General features: G+C 45.7%; 1 protein-coding gene across 2 annotated transcripts in view; it reads right to left on the bottom strand.

Moving 5' to 3' along the window:
• The window catches only part of DOCK1 (dedicator of cytokinesis 1), a 525,941-nt gene that overhangs the window by 61,820 nt on the left and 441,479 nt on the right, over nucleotides 1-22,642 (bottom strand). For both annotated transcript variants that reach the window (XM_047073604.1, XM_047073605.1), the window contains exons 33-36: nucleotides 17,535-17,683; nucleotides 7,359-7,444; nucleotides 7,018-7,174; nucleotides 570-610 (exon numbers count right to left, since the gene is read on the bottom strand). In XM_047073604.1, coding sequence (XP_046929560.1) covers nucleotides 570-610; nucleotides 7,018-7,174; nucleotides 7,359-7,444; nucleotides 17,535-17,683 — 433 coding nt within the window. The remainder of the gene's footprint in view (nucleotides 1-569; nucleotides 611-7,017; nucleotides 7,175-7,358; nucleotides 7,445-17,534; nucleotides 17,684-22,642) is intronic.

The following is a 22,642-nucleotide window of genomic DNA, read 5'->3' as shown; positions in this document are numbered from 1 at the left end:
AATAAACACATCATTAAACATGAATGTCACGTGATGTATCCTTACTCTATTCTGCTAAGTTATAGTCTTGCTAAATATTTGACACTCACCCCCTAAAGGTGACCAAGAGAGGGGGCTCAATCACAGCCCACCCCTCTAGAGAAAAAGGCAAGTGAAGGAGAAAAATCCAGCAGACGATATAAAACATCGGAACACAGTGCCAGTTAAAGTAAGAATGGACTGAAAAATTATACTATTGTCCATATGTGATAAAATTAAAACTGGATTTCTCACTTGATCATATGGTTGTCTCTTTTCTAAAAGGCCATATGGGTTAGTCAAAAGATACAAAAACACTGTGCGATAATAATTTATGGCTTTTCTCTAAGGTGGCTAAATATGACCATCAAAGCTCCGTGTTGGTGTAGATAAACTGGGCCAGGAGTCAGAACACATCAAACTCTACCTTGAGGGTTCACGATTCCTCCAAGATAAACCCCCACAGTTAGAAAACATTTGTTAGCATGGACGTAACAAACAGCACTTCTAATAAACATGCAGAGGTACAAGCAAGCATGATGCCCACCTACCTTATATACATTTCTTCTCTTTCAATTTCTTTGTAGAAATTCTGAAAAATCAAACCACAACACTGTTTTGAGAAACCTGTTCTATATAAGATGTCACCTGCGGGTTAAATCATCATGGTTCTTCCTTTGTGTCAAACACAGCCAAATGGACCCAGCCCCTTGGTTTAGAACCATAAATTCACATAAAATGCGAAATTCACTTTTTGAGGGGGCAATTTTAATGATTCCGTTTCTTGCACTGTGAGGACAAAAACCTACTTCTGTCATTGAAGAATCACCAGTCGTTCATTAAAAAATGGTATTACCCAAAGATATGACAGCTTAGCCATTCTTAACTGTTGTAAAGTCATTAGAAGATAAAAAAAAAAAAAAAACCCAGCAGAGATCCCAAATTTGGGAAGAAACCTGAACGTGATTTAAGACATGCTGGGCCCAGCTTTGGCAACAGCCCCTAGAAGGCAACATGGTATTCGAGATGTGTGGTGATTAATGTGGTAGCCACCAGCCACATGTACTCAAATATAAATTAAATTTAATTAAAATTAAATAAAGCTAAACATTTGCTCCCTCTGTTACACCTGCCACGCTCTAAGGGCTCAGTAGCCCTATAGGGGTTAGTGTTACTGTATCTAACTGTGCAGATATAGAACATTCCCATTCTCACAGAAATTTCTATTGGACAGTGCTGTTCCAGACAGAGGGACCTTCCAAACCATAGTAATTAAGTAAACAAACAAACCAATAAATAACTGGTTGCCATTTGAACAGCACCTGCTGTATACGCACCAATGAAGAAAGATTAATGAGCAGGTTATAAGCAAGGGGGATTTCTGCATATTGTAAAATATCTTCTGGGCGAGCATGAAAATTTCTATCAAAATGGTATTTCTTAATGTAAACGTCTCTATAAAGACTTTAAAAACTTTACCATACACAAGGCGCCAAAAAGGTGCAGAACAGTCACCTAACCAAGCCGAATGGCAGGCAACACCACGGCCACTTTCGGCGTGAAATTTAGCACCTGAATCTGATGTGCTGACTCCGGGATCAGGGCCTGAGATACCAGTGAATATCACTGCTATAAAGGAGCCCAATTATCCCATAGATGGCGTAAGTTGTTTAATTTCATTAGCAACAAAAGACACTGCCACTGGAACTGATTTCTTTGAAAATAAGTGATAAATAAATACAAGAAAGAGGGGCACCTTTAGAAAAACGCTCCAAGATTTTCATATTTTGCTGCATCTGAGATGTTAATGTCCTCCGGTTCATACGCTATGGCTCAGTAATGAGGATATTTTCAGCTGACAACTCAGGGAGACGTAACAAAGAGAATCCGCATCAAAGGCAGAGGATGAGCCCTTCCGACTCTAACTCACCAGTATTTACAAGCTACGACTGCACACCATCCTATTCTGCGCTCAGATTTTTAATCCTTTCCCAAGCGTTTGATCATTCGCCTTTACAATTTCACAACGGGGATATCATGCGACCTTTATTCCTCTCTCACGGATATGGAAATGTCTTCCGTTTCCTGCCTGTGCTTAGTTCTGTTCCCTTCCTAGGACTTCAAAACCTCTCTAGAACTGAAGAACGCTCATCTCAAAACCGTTTCTATATAAAACCATGGGTTTCTTACGTAAAAGTTCACGTTGCTCCGGCGCCCGACTTCTGGGCTCTGCCGACAGCACCCCCCCCCCATCGTCCCCTCTCTCAAGTCCCTTCCGCACCGGTGCTCAGGCTCAAGCTCTACCAATCTCTGAGCAAGCCTTTCTGGACCAGACCCTCTAACACAAATGCATCACTATGCACCACTGATCTTCCAGAACTTACACATTTGCATCATATACCGGTGCTGTACTCCCTCCTGAGTACTAAGATTTTCAGAATTCTCGTGAGAACCACTTTAATTAGCATTGTAAAGGGGCCATGAAGAATGTCACTTATGTCTGTAAAGTAACAGTGAGTCCACCACTCTAAGAGAGGGCTAAGTTGATGACGGCATAGAAGAACTTGGTCACACACAACAAAATTACCAACCAGTAATGAAAGACTGCAGGATTATGAGGTGACAAGGAAATTCTACTGAATTACAAATGTGCTTTCTGTCCAGGGGGAACTATGATCCAATGTCATGCACATGTGCTTACAGGGAGGTGTTCGTGTAGGGGTACTTAGGTCATTGGACAGAGTGACTGCTCATCTCTCATTAAAAAAAAAATTTTTTTTTAGCTGCAAGGAAGAGTAAGACATTAGCGAACCCATATAACTAGAATGTTCCACTCACTCCATTAAAAAAAAAAAAGCACTGGGGTGCCTAGGTGGCTCAGTCGGTTAAGCAGCTGACTTCAGTTCAGGTCATGATCTCACGGGTCACAAGTTGAAGCTCTGCGTTGGGCTCTGTGCTGATAGCTCAGAGCCTGGAACCTGCTTCAGATTCTGTGTGTGTGTCTCTCTCTCTCTGCCCCTGCCCTGCTTGCACTCTTTCTCTCTCTCAAAAAAATAAACATTAAGAAAAACAAAACAAATTACAAAATAGCACTGGTTCTGAAGGAAATTTGTCAATGGGCTTAAAGGGCATCAATAAATCCTATGTTCTTTATTCTTTTTAAAATTTTTTTTTATTTTAGGATTTCAAGAGGGTTTCTGCTTAGTGATAAACGGAGTACATTTTATATATTACTAATGGATGTTTATACATCTATATTTTCTAGAGATCAATATACATCTATTTCCTAAGAAAAGTACCAGGAGAAAAGGTGAAAATGGTCCACAGATTTAAAATATATTTATGTTTTGGGACACCTGGGTGGCTCAGCTCAGGTCAGGTCATGATCTCACGCTTCATGGGTTGGAGCCCTGCGTCAGGCTCTGTGCTGATAGCTCGGAGCCTAGAGCCTGCTTCGGATTCTGTGTCATTCTCACAATCTGCCCCACCCCTGGTTGTACTCTGTCTCTCTCTCTCAAAAATAAATAAACAAAACAAGATCAGAAACTTTAAAAAGTTAATAAATAAAAAATAAAATATATTTATGTTTTTACTTCTGTGACTAAATGTGAGCTGTGTAGTGAATATTAAAAAACCTGTCTATAAAAACCTGGTTTCCTTGTTTCTCTTTAATCCATAGATCCATTTTATTTTTAATTAAAAAAAATGTTTAATGTTTATTTATTTTTGAGAGAAAGAGAGACAGAGAGAGAGAGAGAGAGAGAGAAACAGAGAGAGGGAGACACAGAATCAGAAGCAGTCTCCAGGCTCGGAGCTGTCAGCACAGAGCCTGACGCGCGGCTCGAACCCAAGAACTGCGAGATCATGACCTGAGCCGAAGTCGGACGCTTAGCTGACTGAGCCCCCCGGGTGCCCCTATTTTATTTTTTAAATGAAAGACTTGTGATAGGTTGAGAACCATCTTGTGATCCCAGGCATTGGTTAAGAATGGAACACCTGACTCTTCATAGAATGATTCAGGATGTTCCAAGTTCAAAGAAGTTAATGATGTCAGATAATCTCAGGAATCCTGGATGTGATTCTTGATTAAAGCCTAGCTAGTGCTGACAGCACTAACAACAGGTACGTGCTGAGTGAGGCTCCGTATGAAAGAGGAACAGAGGTTAATCAGAAACTGTGACTGCAAGTGGCATTTCAAGAGCTTATTTTCTGACCCTGGGTCCTGATGATAAAAGGCCACATTCAGAGCACATCCCCACTAGGTTTCACGTCCTGGTGAACACGAGAGATCTTGCTTTAAAAAAAAAATAGTATTCTCAAACATTGAAGTTGGGAATAATAATAAATGCATTAATAAATGTATTAATAATTTTTCTCTCTGGACACAAATCAGCTTCTTAGATGCCCTTAGAAATCAGGAGGAAGAGTATGTCCATAGTAGGGAATGATTTCAAAGAGGTTTCTACTTCTCTCCTGCAGAAAAATATTGATTTCTAGCTTCATGTTAACCATATTAGCATCACAGAAGTAAATTACTCTGAACAAAGGCAAAAATGCAGGAAGACAATGAAGCAAGGGCCAGGGCATTCCTGTGCAAAAGACTGGGGCCTTTACCTGAGGCAGAGCTCACTGCTATGCTACACACAATTAGCCTACAAGTGAATGTGAAAGTCAGCACAGCAGTAGGCCAGATCTCAGGGACGGAAGCCAGATGTCAGTAATTCTTCCAGTTGCCCAAGACCCTTACGAAACATATGCAAACATATTTCAATCTTTTAAGCTGATTCTTTCCTCGGCTGTGGCCAGTCTATTAATGAGACCAAAGACCTTCTTTATTCTGTCACAGTGTTTTGGATTTGTAGCATTTCTTTTTGATTCTTTCTTAGAGTTTCCATCTTTCTGCTTATTATATCATCTATTTCTGCATAAAGTCTCCTTTTTCCATTAGAACTCTTAACAATTTAATCATGGTTATTTTAAATTCCCGGTCTGAAAATTCTGAAAACATCTGCCAAAGCCTGGCCCTGATGTTTGCTCTCTCTCTCTTAAAACTGTGTTTTTGCCTTTAGTATGCCTTGTAATTTTACGTTGAAAGTGGACATGATGTGCCGTGTAGGAGGAATCCAATCCAGTACTGGCTCCGGTGGTGGTTTTTGCTCCTGGGCTTCTGCTTCACTGTATCCTCTTGTCTCTCCAGTTTGGGGGCCAGCAGTTTTCTCCGTAGAAGGTGTTTATCATTCATCAAAACAGGTGGCCTATCCACGGATGGCAGGGGCCGGGATGGCTCGGGAGCTTTCAGCTGCCAGTTTCTTGCACGAAGCACAAATGCGGTATGGACACTACACTGGATGGAAGGTGAAAAAAATTTCCTTTTGCTTTTAAATCCGAGCATCTCTGGGGGTTTCCTAAAGAGTGAACGATCGGTCATATTCCTCTTGGCACAAAAAGCCACTTCCAGGAGCTTGAAGGGCCTACGAGCCCATTCAAAATGGCGGGCATGGAAGTGAAGGCAGAGCAGGTACATGTCATCGAGCGACCAGATGACCATACTCCGGATCCAGGGGAGTAAAGTAAGGGGCACAAAGCAGGAGTAGCGTCTCCTGCCTCGGGACAGGCAAGGGAAGTTGAGGAAGACCCTCTCAGGGCCAACAGTCTGCTCTTCCGGCTACTTACCAGAGGAGGATGACACAGAGAGAGACAGACATCTTCAAAGCTGGGTGTGGGAGTCACGTGGCTCCTGACAGCCACGGGGATCACCAAACACTCCCTGCAGACGAGCTGGTCATGAAGCTTCCTGAAAGCGCGATGCCCTGCCCGAAGCTCACTGCTCCACTACTGTCTCAGGCAGGCAGTGTCCACAGGACCTGGCCATGTCACGGTGACAACAGGGGTCAAAGAGGTCCGTGGACGGCAGTGGCCAAGTCTACCCAAGCCATCTGCTATCCACGAGACCACGAGCTAGCTCCTCGTGGCTGCCGTAATAACTCACAGTAAACCTGGTGGCTTAAAACGACAGATATATATTCTCTGGCACTTCTGGAGGCCAGAGTCTGAACTCAAGGCTTCAGCAGGGCCGCACGCCCTCTAAAGGCTCCAGGTGTAAATTCTATCCTGCCCCTTCCAGCTTCTGGGGGTGGTGGGGGGGGTCCAAGTGCCCCCTGGGCTTGTGGTCACATAACTCCAGTCTCTGTCTCCATCTCCACATGGACTTCCGTGTGTCTCCTTTTCGGTCTCTCTCTCTTTTTAAAATGTTTATTTATATTTTGAGACAGACATGCAGAACGTGAGTGGGGGAGGGGCAGAGAGAGAGAAAATCTGAAGCAGGTTCCAAGCTCCGAGCTGTCAGCACAGAGCCCGATGCAGGGCTCAAACTCACAGACCGCGAGATCAAGACCTGAGCTGAGGTCGGCTACTTAACCGATGAGCACCCCCACCCCTGCCTGGCGCCTCTCCTCTTCTGTCTCTTATAAGAACACTTGTTATTGGAGTTAGGGCCCACCTGGATAGTAATTCAGGATGATCTCCTCTGGAGACCCTGAACTCAATCACATCCGCAAGGAGCCTTTTTTTCCAAATGAGGTCCCGTTCGCGGGTTCCGACGAGTGGGATGCGGACCTATCTTTTGGGGGCCATCATTCAACCCACGACAGGACGTGCTTGCCACCTCCTAATAGTGATGCCCTTGAGACCTATAATCAAGGGAGGTGCTACCCTGGTTCCAAAATAAGATGGAGGAATGGCTCCAAAATAAGATGGCTCTTCCTTCTTAGTCACGGGAAGAACGATGTGAAAACACCTGGAGGGGACAGGATTTTGCAGACGTGTTTACAGTGGATCTGCAAAAACAGCTCTTCCTTTTCCCTTCCCCTGCAACAGACGAGGAAACAAGCAAAGGAAGTTCCGTGGCCAGCTGTCACGAGGCTTCTGAACTTTTTGAACACAGTACGTTTCTGGCTTACTGTGAAGATTGGAAATTTAATTAACTTGCATTTCACTCACCAGCACGTTGACAGTGCAGCTCATACGATTTTCTTTGTTCTCATCATGCATGATGGTTCTATAATCCAGGAGTCTTTCCATCAGGCGCACAACGAGTTTTACAAAAGTTTCTCCTGTTTTGGCGAGGTATTTGTGTTTCCTGCAGTGTTCCAAGAGGCTGAAAAGTAATTATGCACACGTTGTTAATCCCTCTCAGAAAAAGAAACTTGACTGGTGCAATTTAAAATATTTCCCATTATTAACACGTTTTAATTATTTCTGGGCTACAAAGTTCATTGTAGTCTAATTACAGTCTCCCTGTCTCTATTCTGACATAAATCCTACTGTTAATCAACACTTACATTTTATCAAATAACACTTTGTACTGTTCATCTCCTCTGCCTCCTTCCACTTCATGATCCAGCTTGGTGATGATCTCATTTTCAAACTATAATTAAGCAGAGGAAGCGTAAATAATCAGCATGGCGGATATTTCATTTTATGACTGAGCACCAACGGCACGTAAATCAGGGAGAGATCATCATCAGATAGTGACCCTATGCCTTTGAAACCTGATTTCATGTAAGAGGTACCATCCCCAACCCCCTAGAGATGTCTGATGATCCCCTGCCACAGGGGGATTCTTCCATTTCCTTCCCTGGTTAATGGAGCCTAAACATGTACATTCTGATGGGAGGAGCAAGGAGCAGAGAAAAGAAAGGCGAGGGAACCGTAGGACGAATAATCAAGGAGCAACGCGAAAAAACGTCTCAAACTTCATCTCCACCAACAAGTAACATCTAAAATAGCTCGTTGGTTCCTGGAAAAGAACAGATGGCGTTTCACTTGCCAGCAAAGAGTTCTCTGCAATCACAAAACATCGAAGGGGCCACTTCACTGCCATTCCTTGATGGGTCTAGTGAAATACCTCACTTGGGTTGAAAAAAAACATAAAACACAGGAAGGACAGTGTCTCTACAAGACCAGAAGACGTCTCGAGAAGGTCCATCTCCGGGTCTTTCCTTGAACACCCCAAAGCTTCTGATCAGATTTCCAGAGCAAGGGGTGGGAAAGGATCCTCAGAAATGCTCCCTGGACCGAAACCCTGTCTCTTGGAGTTTTGGGGAAAACTCTAAACTCTGGAGAGGTACAAATCTCCAAAAGGTTTTCACAGGGGTCATGAACCTTGTGGCTGACGAGGCTGGAAATAACTACCTAGATAATAATGGATCTGAGTGCTCATCCTCACTGCCCAGTCTCCCGTCCCTGGCAGAATTCAGGGCCACCTCCATACGGGATTCTCGCCAGGTGAGCGCCATGTTGCACGAGCCCTGAAATCACCCATCGACTTGGGCCAGGAAGGAAGGAGGCCCCTGAGAGCGTTAGTTCCCGTAGAGCAGGAGATCACCACACTGCATTGAAAGAGACTGGCAGAGGGGGAATTGAGGGAAACAACGGCTAAATTCAGGGTACAGAAAGCAAGCACACCCTCCATGTAGGCAAGGGTCTCTAGGATCCCTTTAAAATACATGCTCAGTGGGCACCTGGGGGGCTCAGTCGTTGAGCGTCCGACTTTGGCTCGGGTCACGGTCTCACGGTTTTGTGGGTCCGAGCCCCGCATTGGGCTCTGTGCTGACAGTGCCCAGTCTGAGCCTGCTTCAGATTCTGTGTCTCCCTCTCTCTCCCTCTCTCTCTCGGTCCCTCCCCCACTCGTGCTCTGTCTCTCTCTCAAAAGCAAACAAACAAAAACAACATATAAAAAAAAAAGTACATGCTCAGGCAATGCTTTCCAGGCTGACAATCCCCCGAGTCTCCCGCTATTACCAGGATCCTATAGTTATTTAAGCTGCATGACAGACAGAATTTTCGTCTCTCCTGGTCTCTTCCAGAAGGGCCCCTGGTGGTGATGTTCTAATGGGAGGACCGTGCTACGTGCTCATGAATCACTGGAGAACGAGTGCTAGACTGGAGCTGGGGAGGGCTTCCTGTGTCAGCAGAGGAGTCGTCCAGCCGGTCGCTGAGACACAGACTGTGCTCTTGGCCCCACAAGCCAATGGATGGACACGTTCATCTGAGGGCTCACAACAGGACTGCAGGCACCACGGGCTGCACTGGTCAAGCAGGGTGCTGCCGATGCTGCTGTTGCAGGGGCGGCTGACTGTGGCACCCGTGGGGCCGGAGGCAGGGGGCCTGGGGAGACCCAGGGAGGAGCCTCAAACAGGCACAGACCCGCCTGATCTGATCGGGACTTGCTGCCTAAAGCCACAGTTCTATCGCACTACAGATGAGGCGGAGGCTTAAACAGGTCTGGAGAAGAGTATTGATTCTTGCTCAACATCAAGGACTCAACAACACTGCAAAACTCTGGACCTCAGTGAATCCTGCAGTTCTCCTCTTGATCTCTCCATCGTCTCCTCCCCAAGCAAACACCCTCTTTTTTATTCTGCTTGGCCTGAAAAGTTCAGGGATTTTAGGAGCACAGGAAAAGAGGCAATTCTAGCGAAGAAGAAAAAAGAACTTGTATTGTTTTCACCTGGAGCCTCATGATAATGACTGTACTGTAAAATCAACCACCTTTTGATACTAACCCACTAGGACTTTGTTCTTTACAGAAATTCCTCAGAAGGTGGGGCCCTTTTGGAATCAAATACGAGGCAGATCAGGTGCCATTAGGCTACAAGTTGACGTTTCCAGCCAATCCCATTTCCCAGAGGGTACCACGATGGGAGCACCATAGGGGAAGTATTCGGTGGGTGCTGATTCTTCAGAACAAACAACGGAGGGATCAAATAAGACTCAATTTAACCAAAACACACGACCGCGGGCCACACACGTTCAACGAGCATACAGTGAGGAAGGCACCGGGAATTCAGGAAAGTACGCTTTATCCCAACATGGACAAACACACACAGGCATTTGAAACCGCTCATCGCCGGTTAATCAGGAGGTTATTTGAACTTGGGAGTCTACTTTAGGGAAATAGCATGTTTTCTCTGCTTCCGCGTAAACCTAGCTGTCACAAACAAGGGCAATGAGGAAACTCCAGCTCCTTAAGTATGCTGCTTATCAAATTTTGACTGATGAATTTAATGCTTCCTCAAATGAGTGGATGAATGAGAAGTAAATCAGAGAGCACAGCTGATTCTAATTTTACTAACCTCTAGTCTAAACTAAGTGATTTGCACGAACACCTGGCAGCCCTCTTTATCGGCAAGGATTCAATACCCCAGATCTGCAGCTAGCCTCTCGTTCCAGGACCTCCATTACTTTTTTTACAGAATATTCTAGAATTAATTTGTTAGTGTACTGAGAATGGTTATCACAATCAGGACTAAATGATCCTGTCCAAATAAACTGGAGAAAGTCCATTTGCTGATAGAGCAGAGCTGATTTAAACAAAAACAAAAACAAAAACAAAAACAAAAACAAAAACAACTGTGCTTATTCTCTTACTTATAAATGCACACTGGTAATTTCCAGCAGGGTTCTCTATGGTGAAGTTAAAATTAGCAAGGGTTTACTGTGTGGCTCCAAAGGGGGTTGAGGCAAAATCATTATACTTCCTCTCTTTTCTGAATCGCCAGTATCACCACAAAAATGTCCACAGGGTGTCCAACTTAAAAAGCTGAACAGAGCATCTCCAAGCCTCCCAAACCAGCGCCCCTCCAAGAATATGAAACAGAGTCCGTGAGAATACAGGGCTTTTCGGAAGGTTGACAGCATTGTTAATTCAATTAACTTTGAAAGGAATGACCGCTTTAGCCATTCACTGCCACAGTTAACCACGGGTTATTGGCTCCAATTTAAGAGATCACGGAGTGAAGGATCTCGGCAGTGGATAATCCAACAGCCACTTTTGTTTGCTTTAGAGTGCATCATTTTTTTTTTTTTTTGAAGTCAGATTTACCGTTCCTGCTACCATGCCCAGATAGATGCATAGAACCAGGCCTGCTCCTCAGGCATCCAGGAGAGCATTTATACAAGGGATCTGAGGTTATGTCAGAGCAAGGAAAGGGAGCTGGACCAGGATGGAAAGGTTTGCACAAATAGTTTATTTACCACATCGATAAAGTGCTTGGAGGTTACCAAGAACAGGGTGAAATCTGAAAGCTAGGAACATGGCTTTCTGTGTCCATTAGCAAAAGCATTCCTTTGGCTTTTCTGCAAATGCGCCTTCGTGAATGTGCTCTGTCCACGGGTGCTCTGCTTTCTCCGGTTTTTTGTTTTTGTTTTTTTTCCCCAAGAAAATGTGTTCGCAAGGTACTGGAGGGAGGGCCGTGATTTGAGAGCACCCTCTGGTATCAGAGAGCTGCAAGGAATCAGATTCTCAGTTTCTGAACTTCCAGAAGGAACTGCAGAACTATGTCCATTCTCTTTAGCGCTGACAGGAGGGGTAGGTGGGAGAACATCACTGAACTATACCTGCGTGAACATGAGCGAGAAGAAGGAACCGGCTTCACATTCTCACTCCATATCCCCACATCCTTCCAAGTCTAACAAGAAGGCTGTTCGCTGACCTTGAAGCTTCCACCTAGAGGCTCAAGAGCCCCAAGGCTGGGGAACTATCCGCTGCCTGGCTGTCACACCTGGCAACACCTGAGACAGGTGCAGCTGCCCCCCATTTCCATAGCACACACATCAAGAAGGGATTTGGGGCTGTATCCAGTGACACTGGCCTCCAGAAACATGCTCTCAGAGTGAGCCCTGTTTAATTTGGTCAAAAGAGATTACAGGAGGGGCGCCTGGGTGGTTCAGTTGGTGAGGCGTCCAACTTTGGCTCAGGTCATGGTCTCGGGGTTCCTGAGTTCAAGCCCCACATCGAGCTCACTGCTGGCAGCACAGAGCCCGCTTCAGATCCTCTGTCTCCTCCACTTACACTCTCCCTCTCTCTCTCAAAAATAAATAAACATTAACAAGAGATTACAGGGGTATGGGCATCTCTTTGCTGCAAGGCTTTTAAGAACAGAATTCAATGCAATCAGAACTTTTATTAGAGTCCAGGATGTCAGCTTCCATGATCTCTCAGACTTTGGGGTCTGGATTCAATACAATAAAAGCCTACTTCTCGTGCCGTATGTTCCCTTTCAGGGTCCGGAACTAAACTCAAGCATTATGTCGAAATCGAAAGCAAGAATAAACCAACAAACAAAATGCCAAAGAGTTCAAGAATCATCAGGATAAAATCACCACCAAACTTATGTCCATATGACGGTGCAAAATGGACCAGCTTTCCCACCAACCAGCAGAAGCCGGCAACATCCACTTGGGTTATTCAGTCATTCAGTTAGGGTTACCAAGCATGGGCAGTAGGAAGAGATTATTCAGACAGGGCCTCAAAAACATCCAGGACACAAAGATTACTCATGTTCTAATACTGTTACAACTACAGTGGGAATTTCTGGAAGTTGTGGAGCATTTTACTGACCCTCACAGAGATGACAGAGAAGAGCTTCATGGTTGAAAATATTATTTTTCTGTGGAGTCTTTCCCATTCCGTCTTTATGAATGGTATACAGCCCATACAGCCATTTGCTGAAATTCTCGGCTGTGAGTTCTGTGGTTGTTTATTTTGGTTTTGTTTTGTTTTGTTTTTCTTCCAAAGACATCACAAATGGAATTCTTTCCAAAGGTGCCAGGAGGGAATTTACAAGCATGCTATGTTTTTATGGAGCAAAACCCAGCGAGGCTGCGACTCGGAGCATTACTGACTTGGGGGTAAGGGTGTCGGCGCCACAGGGGAGAAGTTAGTTTCAGGCCAGGGGGAAGTACGTCTCGTGGGAACGCGACGCAGCCGGGGCGCCTGGGTGATGTAAGGGACGCTGAGATGCTGATGTCTCCAAACACCTGTACAGCAGGTCCTGAAATCATCGCACACAGGCGCTCACCCTTGAAAGAAGTCAAGATCTCCCGAAGACCCAGTTCGAGCATGAACGTGTCTCTCTGGCATTGGGGTCAGGGTGGGGGTGGGTGGGCACAGGGACAGAGAACACGCCGTTGGCATGACTTGTGGGGTGGGCAAGCTGGAAGCAGAGACACCAGAGACGGCGTCCTCCGGGACTGGTAGACAGAAGATGCAGTAGAAGGGGACAATTTAGGAGAACAGATGCGGCGTCCACATCATAGAAGAATCTGAGAAAGGGCTGGGAGACCCAGGAATTGTCAGCAGGCCTCCGCAGAGCTTATCCATCACCTGTGAGGATCTGCTCAGCACAAACGGTGTCAGGCCGAATGAAGGCGGGCCTGCAGCCCCCGGGGGAGAGGGCCCCCGGCCAGCAGGAGGACAGAGCTTGTGAAAGGGTCACTCCATGCCTCTCCGTCCCACAACCGGGCAAACCTGTTCAGCGCCTGGAGCCTGGAGAGGCAGGACCTCAAGCACCGAGGACAAGGACAAGGACACGCCTCTGTTGGATGAAGATTCATGCTCTTTCTTGCAAAAGCAGAGACCAGAAAGGAGACTTTCGGGGAAATGTGTGTATGAGATCACTCTGATGGAAGTCCTTCCGCTGCGGCTGGAGAAGACACGAGCTGCCACTCTGGGGAGCTGTAGAAAAGCCCATCTGCGATGCCTGCTTCTGAAATTCCAGTAATGGCTCGGTGCAGTTGAATCTTGTGTAAAATGGCAGGTTTTTCTTCGAATCCAGCAGCCCCCCCCCCCCCAAAGCAACGGTAAGAGCATGCTACGACCTAGACATGATGCATATTTCACGAACAACGGTGCGTAAACAGCCCCGCTCAGAAAGACACAGCAACCTTTAAAAAAAAAAAAGCTACATCATAGGCTCAAAACATGAACGTTTTGCAAAAACGAAAAGCCCTAATGTCTTCCTCTCACTCCATTAGTGTTGCACATCTGCTATAAAAGTGAAGCCAATTTAAGCCATTGTTGATGTGACTAATAAGGTTAGATAATTGGATTGGTGGCGGGTTAGGTAAACAGCAGCCAGCCAGCCCCAACCTGGAAGCTCCCTGGGAGGGAGGCAGGGATTCCGGGGCCCTGCGGTTCTGTGCACACACCCACTCACTGCTCCACACCCACACCACCCCCGAGGACAGAGGGCACGCCTCGTGCTTCAGGAAAGAGCAGCCAATAGAAGGTGAGCGTCGGCTGACCTGAGAATAGGAAAGAGTTAGAAAAGATATGTCAAGTCAAGAGATAGATGCTACGGGCCAGGAGAGGCCGGGGCTAGGGCCCAAGAGAAGCAGCCGGATGCTAGAGATGAGAAAGATGACAAGTCTCTGCATCTCACCAGGGAGGCCAGGAGAGCAAACAAAGATGAGGCCGCTGTAACCTGCACCCAACCAACCAAGTGACAAGGAGCCTGGTAAAAAGGGATGATAGGGAAGCAGCGGGTCTAGGAGGGGTGATATTCCATGTGACACTCCACCTGGGAGGCTGAGACAGACTCACAGAAAAAAGAAATCAAGATATCCCAAGAGAAGAGGAGATGGACCTTTTCCTAATTCGCAAGAAGAGATGAAGAGAGCAGAGAGACTTTTGTCACGCGTTTTCGCTTTTCTGCCTTTATTTAAAAAAACCTTTGGTGTGTCCTCCCACTGGTCTTTGAAGGCACAAGCAGATGACAACACCGATGAACGAATGGTCAATGATCACGGACCAAGAAATCCAAGTAGCTGACCATGCTTACCGACAGTGGGTTTCGTGGACCTGTGTCCTCACGTTTATGCTTCTATTTACGTATATCCAAGTGGGACACGTTTTATGGAAGGGAAATTGTTTGTGAAACAGAGTTAAATGTGCACAGCTACTTTCCCGCTGTTACTCAAACAGCTTGGTCTTCTGATATTAGGCAGTTTTTGAACCCACCACTGGGGGCAGAGTTGAGAACGGAGGCAGAAACCCCACGACTCTCCTTCAGTAACTTTGTGCCATTTCCTGGCAAACCAGAGACCCCGTGAATTGGGGAAATTCCCTAATGTAAATAACTACTATACTCTTTTTAAAAAATTGTATTTATTTTTGAGAGAGAGAGGGAGCATGCGTGCATGCGCGCGCACACACACATGAGCAGGGGTGGGGCAGGGAGAGAGAGAGAGAATCCCAAGCAGGCTCCTTGCTGCCAGTGCAGAGCCCCACACGGGGCTCAAACCCACGAACCATGAGATCATCACCTGAGCCGACACCAAGAGTCAGACACTTAACCGACTGAGCCACCCAGGCGACGCTATCTGATTCTTTAACAGCGCTTTTTCATACGGCCCTTCTTTAGGGCTTAATTCATACAAAATTCAAAAAGTCAGATGAATTTTCAGCTTAGGAAAAGGGATTTTAAACTACATTCCCTAGTTCTGGTGGATTGGCAGTGAGATTGGACACGATTTAGTGCCAGTGGCAGTCAAGATGGGTCAAATCGTACGGCAACAGCATCAGAAAACATTGGCAATGTCAAAACTTGCGAAAATATTTTGAATTGGCAATTCCGTTTTTAAGAACGTATACCAGGAAAACTTTCAAAAGAAAGTCAAGCAGTATGCACGAATATGTTCACTGTGCACTGACTCATGGTAGTGAGAATCTGCAAACAACCCAAACGTCCAGCTAAAGGTGATGGATAAGAGAAGATTAGCCAAGGGTGTGTGGTTAAGCGTCCGACTCTTGGTTTCGGCTCAGGTCATGATCTCATGGTTCACGAGTCCAAGCCTCACGTAGGGCTCTGCTGGCTGGTGTGGAGCCTGCTTGGGATTCTCTCTCTCTCTCTCTCTCTCTCTCTCTCTCTCTCTCTCTCTCTCTCAAAATAAATAAATAAACCTTAAAAAAAGTTCCAAAAGAGAAGATTATCCATTCTATTTGATGAAAGCTTATGCCATCACAAGAATCATGGTTACTGCGCTGTCATCAAGAAAGAGGCGTCTGATACATTGCCAAACAAAACCGAAAACATTTGGACAATGTTTACCATGTTACATTATATGTGTGCAACAACTGATCTTGAACCGGGGCGGGGTTCTTTTAAAAGCTGTTCTTTTAAAACAATCTCTTTAATTTTATAAATAAGTCAACATAAGGAAGCCCTCTTCTGCTATGGAAAGAAAGGAAGAAAGGAAGAAAGGAAGGAAGGAAGGAAGGAAGGAAGAAAGAAAGAAAGAAAGAAAGAAAGAAAGAAAGAAAGATGGAAGGGAGAAACAGAGAGAGGAAGGAAGGAAGGAAGGAAGGAAGGAAGGAAGGAAGGGAAGAAGGAAGGAAGGGGGGAAGGAAAGAAGGAAGGAAGGAAGGGAAGAAGGAAGGAAGGGGGGAAGGAAGGAAAGGGAGGGAGGAAAGAAAGAAGGAAGGAAATGGAGGGAGGAAGGAATCAAAAGGAAAGGGAAGGGAAGGAAGGGAGGCGGGTGGGCAGGTGGCCTTCATAGGTTTATTTTATTCACTTCTCACAACATCCCTTAGGAGCAGATTCCATTCTGTACCAATATTACAGCTTGGAACCAAAGATTAAAGACGTTCGGTGAGTTGTGGGAGGCCCAGGTAGCACCAGGCTACGCCAGAAAGCACGGGTACCTGACATCAGTGTTCACACTCAAGTGTAGGCACAGAGCAGGGTTTCTTTTAGCTTTGTATCTGTTTTTTGCTCTAGAGACTAGCAAAATTATTCATCACGGCTACCACCTTCATGCCGTAATAGCAAAGACTGACCAGTGAAAAGGTAAAACTATTCAAAATCTTTAAGGTAGCAAGTATAAAGGGGAGGAAGGAAAAATCTACTCTTTAAATAGCACATCCATTACAGTTACGCTGCTCAGATGTAGTCTTTTTCCAATACAGGGATTTTTCTTCAAATTCTGCAAAAATCTATGTCAAGTGGGTACTTACTTACTCGAATCACTAGAATATTTAAATCAAGTATGGAAGAACCACTATCACTGGGGCTTCTTCTCTTGCCTCCTGCAGAGCTTCCCAGCCAGCCCAGCAACACACGGGGGAGAAAGCCGCTGTATGTTCGTGCGGGCGAGCGTGTCCCCACTGGCGGAAATGTAAACACCACCTTTATTTTCATGGAATCCAGGGAAGGAGATTTTGTTAATCCTCCCACATAAATATGCAGATTTTGTCTTTCCTATGGATACAGTATGTTGTTGAGCACTCTACCCGGGTTTTTTTTTTTTTTTTAGAGGAATTCTTATCAGTTTCACTGCACAGGTGAAAGGTCAAGACACATGTAAAAGAAAACCAAAAAAAAGCAGAGATTTTTGTTTTTGACCTGAAAATAACATAAGTTGGCAAGAAGCAGGCAGTGTGAGAGGATAACATCTGGTTAAACATTCTGAGGGTACATACCAAGGGGGAGGGGCGGCGGAAAGAGACTTTTATCCAGGGTTTAATGTGTAAGTAAATCCAGATCAAAATAAGGAAAAGCTAGTCATTGACAATACTTCTCCCTAAAGATGCAGGCAAAGGATGACAGGCTTCTTCAATAAGGAAAATCTCTCAACATCTTTAACTCCAGAGCCATTTATACGTCTTTTTCAAGGTTTCCAGGCTTGTTGGTCTTCTCCCCAAGCCACTTACCGCACACCTGCTATGTCCTTACCATCTGGAAGCTGCGGGTCGAATGGAACTCACACTGCATCATATCAAAGAAAATGGGTATGGTGGCTTTGCGCAGTTCTGTCTCAGGAATTAGTGTCATTTCTAGTATCGGGCCGACCATTTCTGGAATGAACTTTATCTTGTGTTGACCTTAAACACAGAAATGCATTACTCAGAACATGTCTTTTAAAAAAAGGATTTTAAAATGCGCTTCAAAGGCCCAAACAAAACCACACAGCTTAGTGTGATCCTGAATGCTAGGATACTGGGAATGTGCGTCCATTTCTCATCTGCAGGTATTTTGAATGTGTCCAGCCTTTAGTATAAGAAGTCGACTGTATTCCCTTTTTTTTTAAATTTTTTTAACGTTTATTTATTATTGAGAGACACAGCATGAGCAGGGGAGGGGCAGAGAGAGGAGGAGACCCAGAATCCGAAGCAGGCTCTAGGCTCTGAGCTGTCAGCACAGAGCCCGACGCAGGGCTCGAACTCACAAACTGGGAGATCATGACCTGAGCCAAAGCTGGATGCTTAACCGATTGAGCCACCCAGGTGCCCCGGAAGTGGACTGTATTCTACATGTTGTAAGGGAAGCTATTAAAGTATCCATCCAATAGAAGGCCTGTAGTCATGACTTATCTGTTATGTAAGATAAATGTCATTTCACAAATAGACAATTATATCACATTGATCAAGGACACGAGCAGCTAACAGTATGCATTAGCTACAGCAGGGCTGGGAGACAGAATACCTGGTAATCTCATTTGTGACAACTTGTTATTAACACTAGCAATTTACCCAGAGTTAATCACTCTTACTCATATTTCTACATAATCAGAAAACAGAATGGATCCTCTAAAGAATTTAGTTGGTTTTATTACTCAGCTAATACAGATTTCTGCAAAGAGAACATTAAACAAATTTGGCTATTATAAATAACCACACTTCACAAAGTACATAACCGTCATAATAAAGCCTAACTTAATATATTTCTGAAACTTATATTAAGTGGACACATGCAAAATGTAACCTTCAATAAGGAACTGAATATAATGAAAATCTTACAGGTAATATTTGGACTAAAGGTGCTAATAATGTGATTCTTATCCTTTCCCCAAAATGCTTAATGTCCCTGCAAGGCATGTAACTGTGGCAAAGCATTCTCTTAAAAATGCTATTATGTTCAGTCTCTCAGGTGACACTTTTCTTGTCTTATGCTGAAAAAATGTCAGAGCCAGTGTTTCAGAAAACAGATGATAGTGACACGAAGTCGTTCATCAACACAATTTGAGTGTCACAGAGAGCGCTGTCTGTCACTGCCAGCCCTTACTGCTCTCAGCTGGGAGGAAAGTAGAGGATGGGAACAGGTGGTGGTCGATGCACAGATTGGAAAAATAAGTGACAGGAACGATGGTTTTCTGATCTTTGATTATCGACCTTCCCAATAACGCAGAAACCTGGCCAGGGGTCAGTGCTGGGCTCTACAGTGATAGCCCCAGGATTTAACCTCTGCAAAAACAAATGGTCCTCAAGGTGGGCAAGACCTGGGTGTCCTCCAGTATTCTTCTTCCCTTTCTTTTAGTCCTGTTTTCTTTTCCTTTTTTTTTTTTTGCATTTGCATTTGCATTATGGATTTCCCCTGGAGCATCGCTTGCTCAAATTTAATGATGAACTCAGGTTTGGAATCAATGAGGATCAAGGTGACTCTTGCGGTGGTGTAGACTTCAAGAAAAAGAGGATGCGCTCCCCCCCCCCCTTTTTGAGACAAAGAAAGAACAAGCTAATTATCAGGTCACAATGGGAATACTTTACCTCGGGTCACCTTGCCAATCTCCTAGCTACAATAGCTACAACTCCCAAATTTTTTAAAACCCACCGAGAGTCTTTCTTCGAGTTACAAAATGTGGAGCCTCCCGTCCCCTCTGGACACTGGGCTGTGCTCTCTCCGGGGATCCAAGTCCTCACCTGGCAACAGTCTCCCCCTGGGTGTTTGGACAACCTCTTTGCAACTGTGAGGGTCCAGAATTCCGGGTCATCAACCCCATTCTAACCCCAGGAAAATCTCCATAGACACAAAGGTAGACGGGGCAAAAATTTCCACCATCATCCAGAAACTGATGAGGCCTCACTGTATGTGTTTGAATGAAAGCACATCATGTGTCCAGTCCCCAGAATCATCCACAAAGGGACCCCCTGAACGAAAGCTATTCCGGACCAAACCCGGCCGACACGGATCTCGCTGTGAGCACGCTGGCTCCGGCAGGACCCTCTGCACCGCGCCGGCCCGCCTGCCGCGGGTAATAAACAAAACGGAAGTGGGGGTGGTGCGGGCCACGGTGAGATCAGGCGCTCTGGCCCCTGCTTCCGGGAGCGCACTTTGATAAATAACTGAACAGCTCAGTAAATAAGCACATCCCCCCCTTCCCGCCCCCTGCCTCCTTTTTTTTGGACAGAGTGTGCTTTTGATTTCTCCTTTCCGACTCAAAATGTGACAGGTTTGGGAGGGGGAAAAACATGCTGCTCTGTCCCCTGGGGCAGCGCGAGTCTGCGCTTGCATTCAGCCCGGCAGAACAGATCCTTGTCTGAAGCTCTGCTTGGAGGGGAGATCCGAGACCCCCGTCTCCACGTACCGCTCGTATTCTAGGAAAGACTCAGAGAAGAAACAGTCGCGTGGAGCATTCGGCTTGTTAAAATCGAAAACAAACGGAGACCGGCCTCGAACATTCCCCGAGCAGAGAAAATCGGTTTTGTCATACAAGCAAAGCTTCCTTTAGCTTAGTGGGCAAGGCTCACCTGACCGGGGTCACTTCTTGCTTAGGCCTCTGAAAATCATAGGCAAAACCAACACACACACACACACACACACACACACACACACACACACACAAACATTTTCCAAGGTTGACATGAGGTAACCACTAACCAATGAAGAGAATTCTAAAACAATAACCAATCACCAATATTATAACCAGTAAATTGTCATTGTTTTCTCACTATATGAGCTTCTAAAATTTTTTTTTAAGTTTATTTATTTATTTTGAGAGAGAGCACCTGAGTGAGCAAATGGGGGAAGGGCAGAGAGCTAGATGGAGGGAGAGAATCCCAAGCAGGCTCCTTGCTCTAAACACAGAGCCTGACTCCGGGCTGGATCTCACAAACCGTGAGATCGTGACCTGAGCCTAGATAAAGAGCCGGATGCTTAACTGAATGGGCCATCCAGGTGTCCCACTATATAAGCTTCTTTGTAATGATATACCTCTGAGCCTCCTTCCATGTATTCGTTTGAGGGGGCCTTGTCCACAAACTGTCGTCTCTTTGGTGTGTGCACAATAAAACTTTATTAATTACTGCTTCAGCGATTCAACGATTTTACTGCTGTGATGTGTGAGCTTTTGATGGGCTCAACCCTGACCGAGGAATAGGTGACTAACTGTAGAATGATAAATATATCTGACTTCTATTTTTATTTTCTTCCAGAGTGGGCTAGATCGACCTGCCAATATGTTCCCAAACCTGAGCCTATTAAAAAAAAGAAAAAAAAAAAGCTGCATAGGAAATAGGTTGTGTACATCTTGGGGAACTGAGATGTGCTGTCATAAACTCCCAGAGTGCTGGCCTTGGCAGGGATGCTCATGGCAGGCTCTAATACCTGAGATTCGTAGCAGGCAAGATCCAGGCCGCCTGAGGTGACCCCATGGAGACATTCTTAGCTGTCTTGAGGGGCTGCTTGGGGCAGACCCTTTGGGCTGCTGACACTTTTATTACTTTTTTTTTTTTTTGACTTCCAAAAAATAATTTAATTATTTTATAAGCGAGGAACCCCATCATGTTGGTGGGTGGTTATTTCTTGCTGTTACCAGATTCCCGCCCCTCATTGACCAATGAGGTCACGGTTTACATCTGACCTCTTGGCCGCTTCTCAAGCCAGAGTCAGTGTTCAATATCCGTGGCTGAAAAGCTGCAAAACACAGATCTTTTACATTAATCACCACATTCAAATCAGCAACTGCCCAGATGAAATGGGACATTTGCTTTTTCAGTGCAGCCTTTACTACGTTGCAAATCAAAGACCTCCCGCTTGACTCAGCCTGTTTGGAGCATAATGACACATAATGTCAAGGGAACCAACCGCTCCCAAACAGTTTTAAAGATCTGATTTACACCTAAAGGTGCATCCTCTGAAGGTCGAGCCTTCCCAGGGCCTGGAGTCGGCGTCACAAAGGAGCTCGTATTACCCCGGGCCTATCCTACCTTCCTTCACAGCAATCGTGGAAGGGGACAAAATGAAATGGAGCCACTTTCAAATGGCAGTCGATCTATGGACTGACTACATAGGCGACCAGGAACATAATTTTTGTAGAAAGAAAGAGCTGGAAAGGCAGGAGCGCCCATCAGTCAGGTCAGCCGTGGTTTGAGCTGAGTTTTGGAGCCCCTTCCATGCTAGCCAGTGACCCTTCAGTGTGGGGAGGGCACACCGAAGAGGGGGGGGCCTGGGGGAGCACGAAGGGGCCAGGGTGGGCTGAGTTGGGGCAGCAACTATTTGTCAAGCGAGAAAAAAGCATTTTGATGTGTTAACCATCATTCAGAATATCTGCCAGGGTGGATGCCTCTGGTTATCTGCAATAGTGCAGAAACCATCAAAGCGATTTCAGGACGAAGCAGGCCTGCCATTTGAAACGACACCTAAAGCTCTCCCGTGGGGGGAAAACACACAGCTCACAGTTTGCACCTGAGAGATGAAGGCGAACAAGTCACAAGAAGGCGTGGCCACTCTCCTAGGAAGGGCCCGAGTGCGAGAGGCGGCCTGGGAGGCTCTCAGGCAGAGGGGCGGCAGGTGGAGCTCACAGAACCTGCCCAGGGGGTGCTGGCACCTCCAAGAGCCTTGGCTCCCCTCAGGTCCAGCAGACAGCAGCTCCCTCCATGCTGTCTCTCTGAACATCCTTTTCTGCCCTGTTCTGGACTCTCTCTAATGGGGCTGCACTTGGCCCCTTCCTGGCGTGGGTCCTGCGGTTGTCTGGCCAATCGGGGCAAGTGACAAATGCATCCGTCCGAGCGTGATCAATTAAAATGAATCACGAATGGCCCTCCTCCCTGTTCCAGAAGCCTTGG

Source organism: Lynx rufus, unplaced genomic scaffold, assembly GCF_022079265.1.
Source record: "Lynx rufus isolate CCGP_SWC_20201006 ecotype Redwood Valley unplaced genomic scaffold, mLynRuf1.p SCAF_11, whole genome shotgun sequence".
Classification (NCBI taxonomy): Eukaryota; Metazoa; Chordata; class Mammalia; order Carnivora; family Felidae; genus Lynx; species Lynx rufus.
Note: the sequence above shows the minus strand (reverse complement) of the source record. Positions and strands in the feature narration are given on the sequence as shown.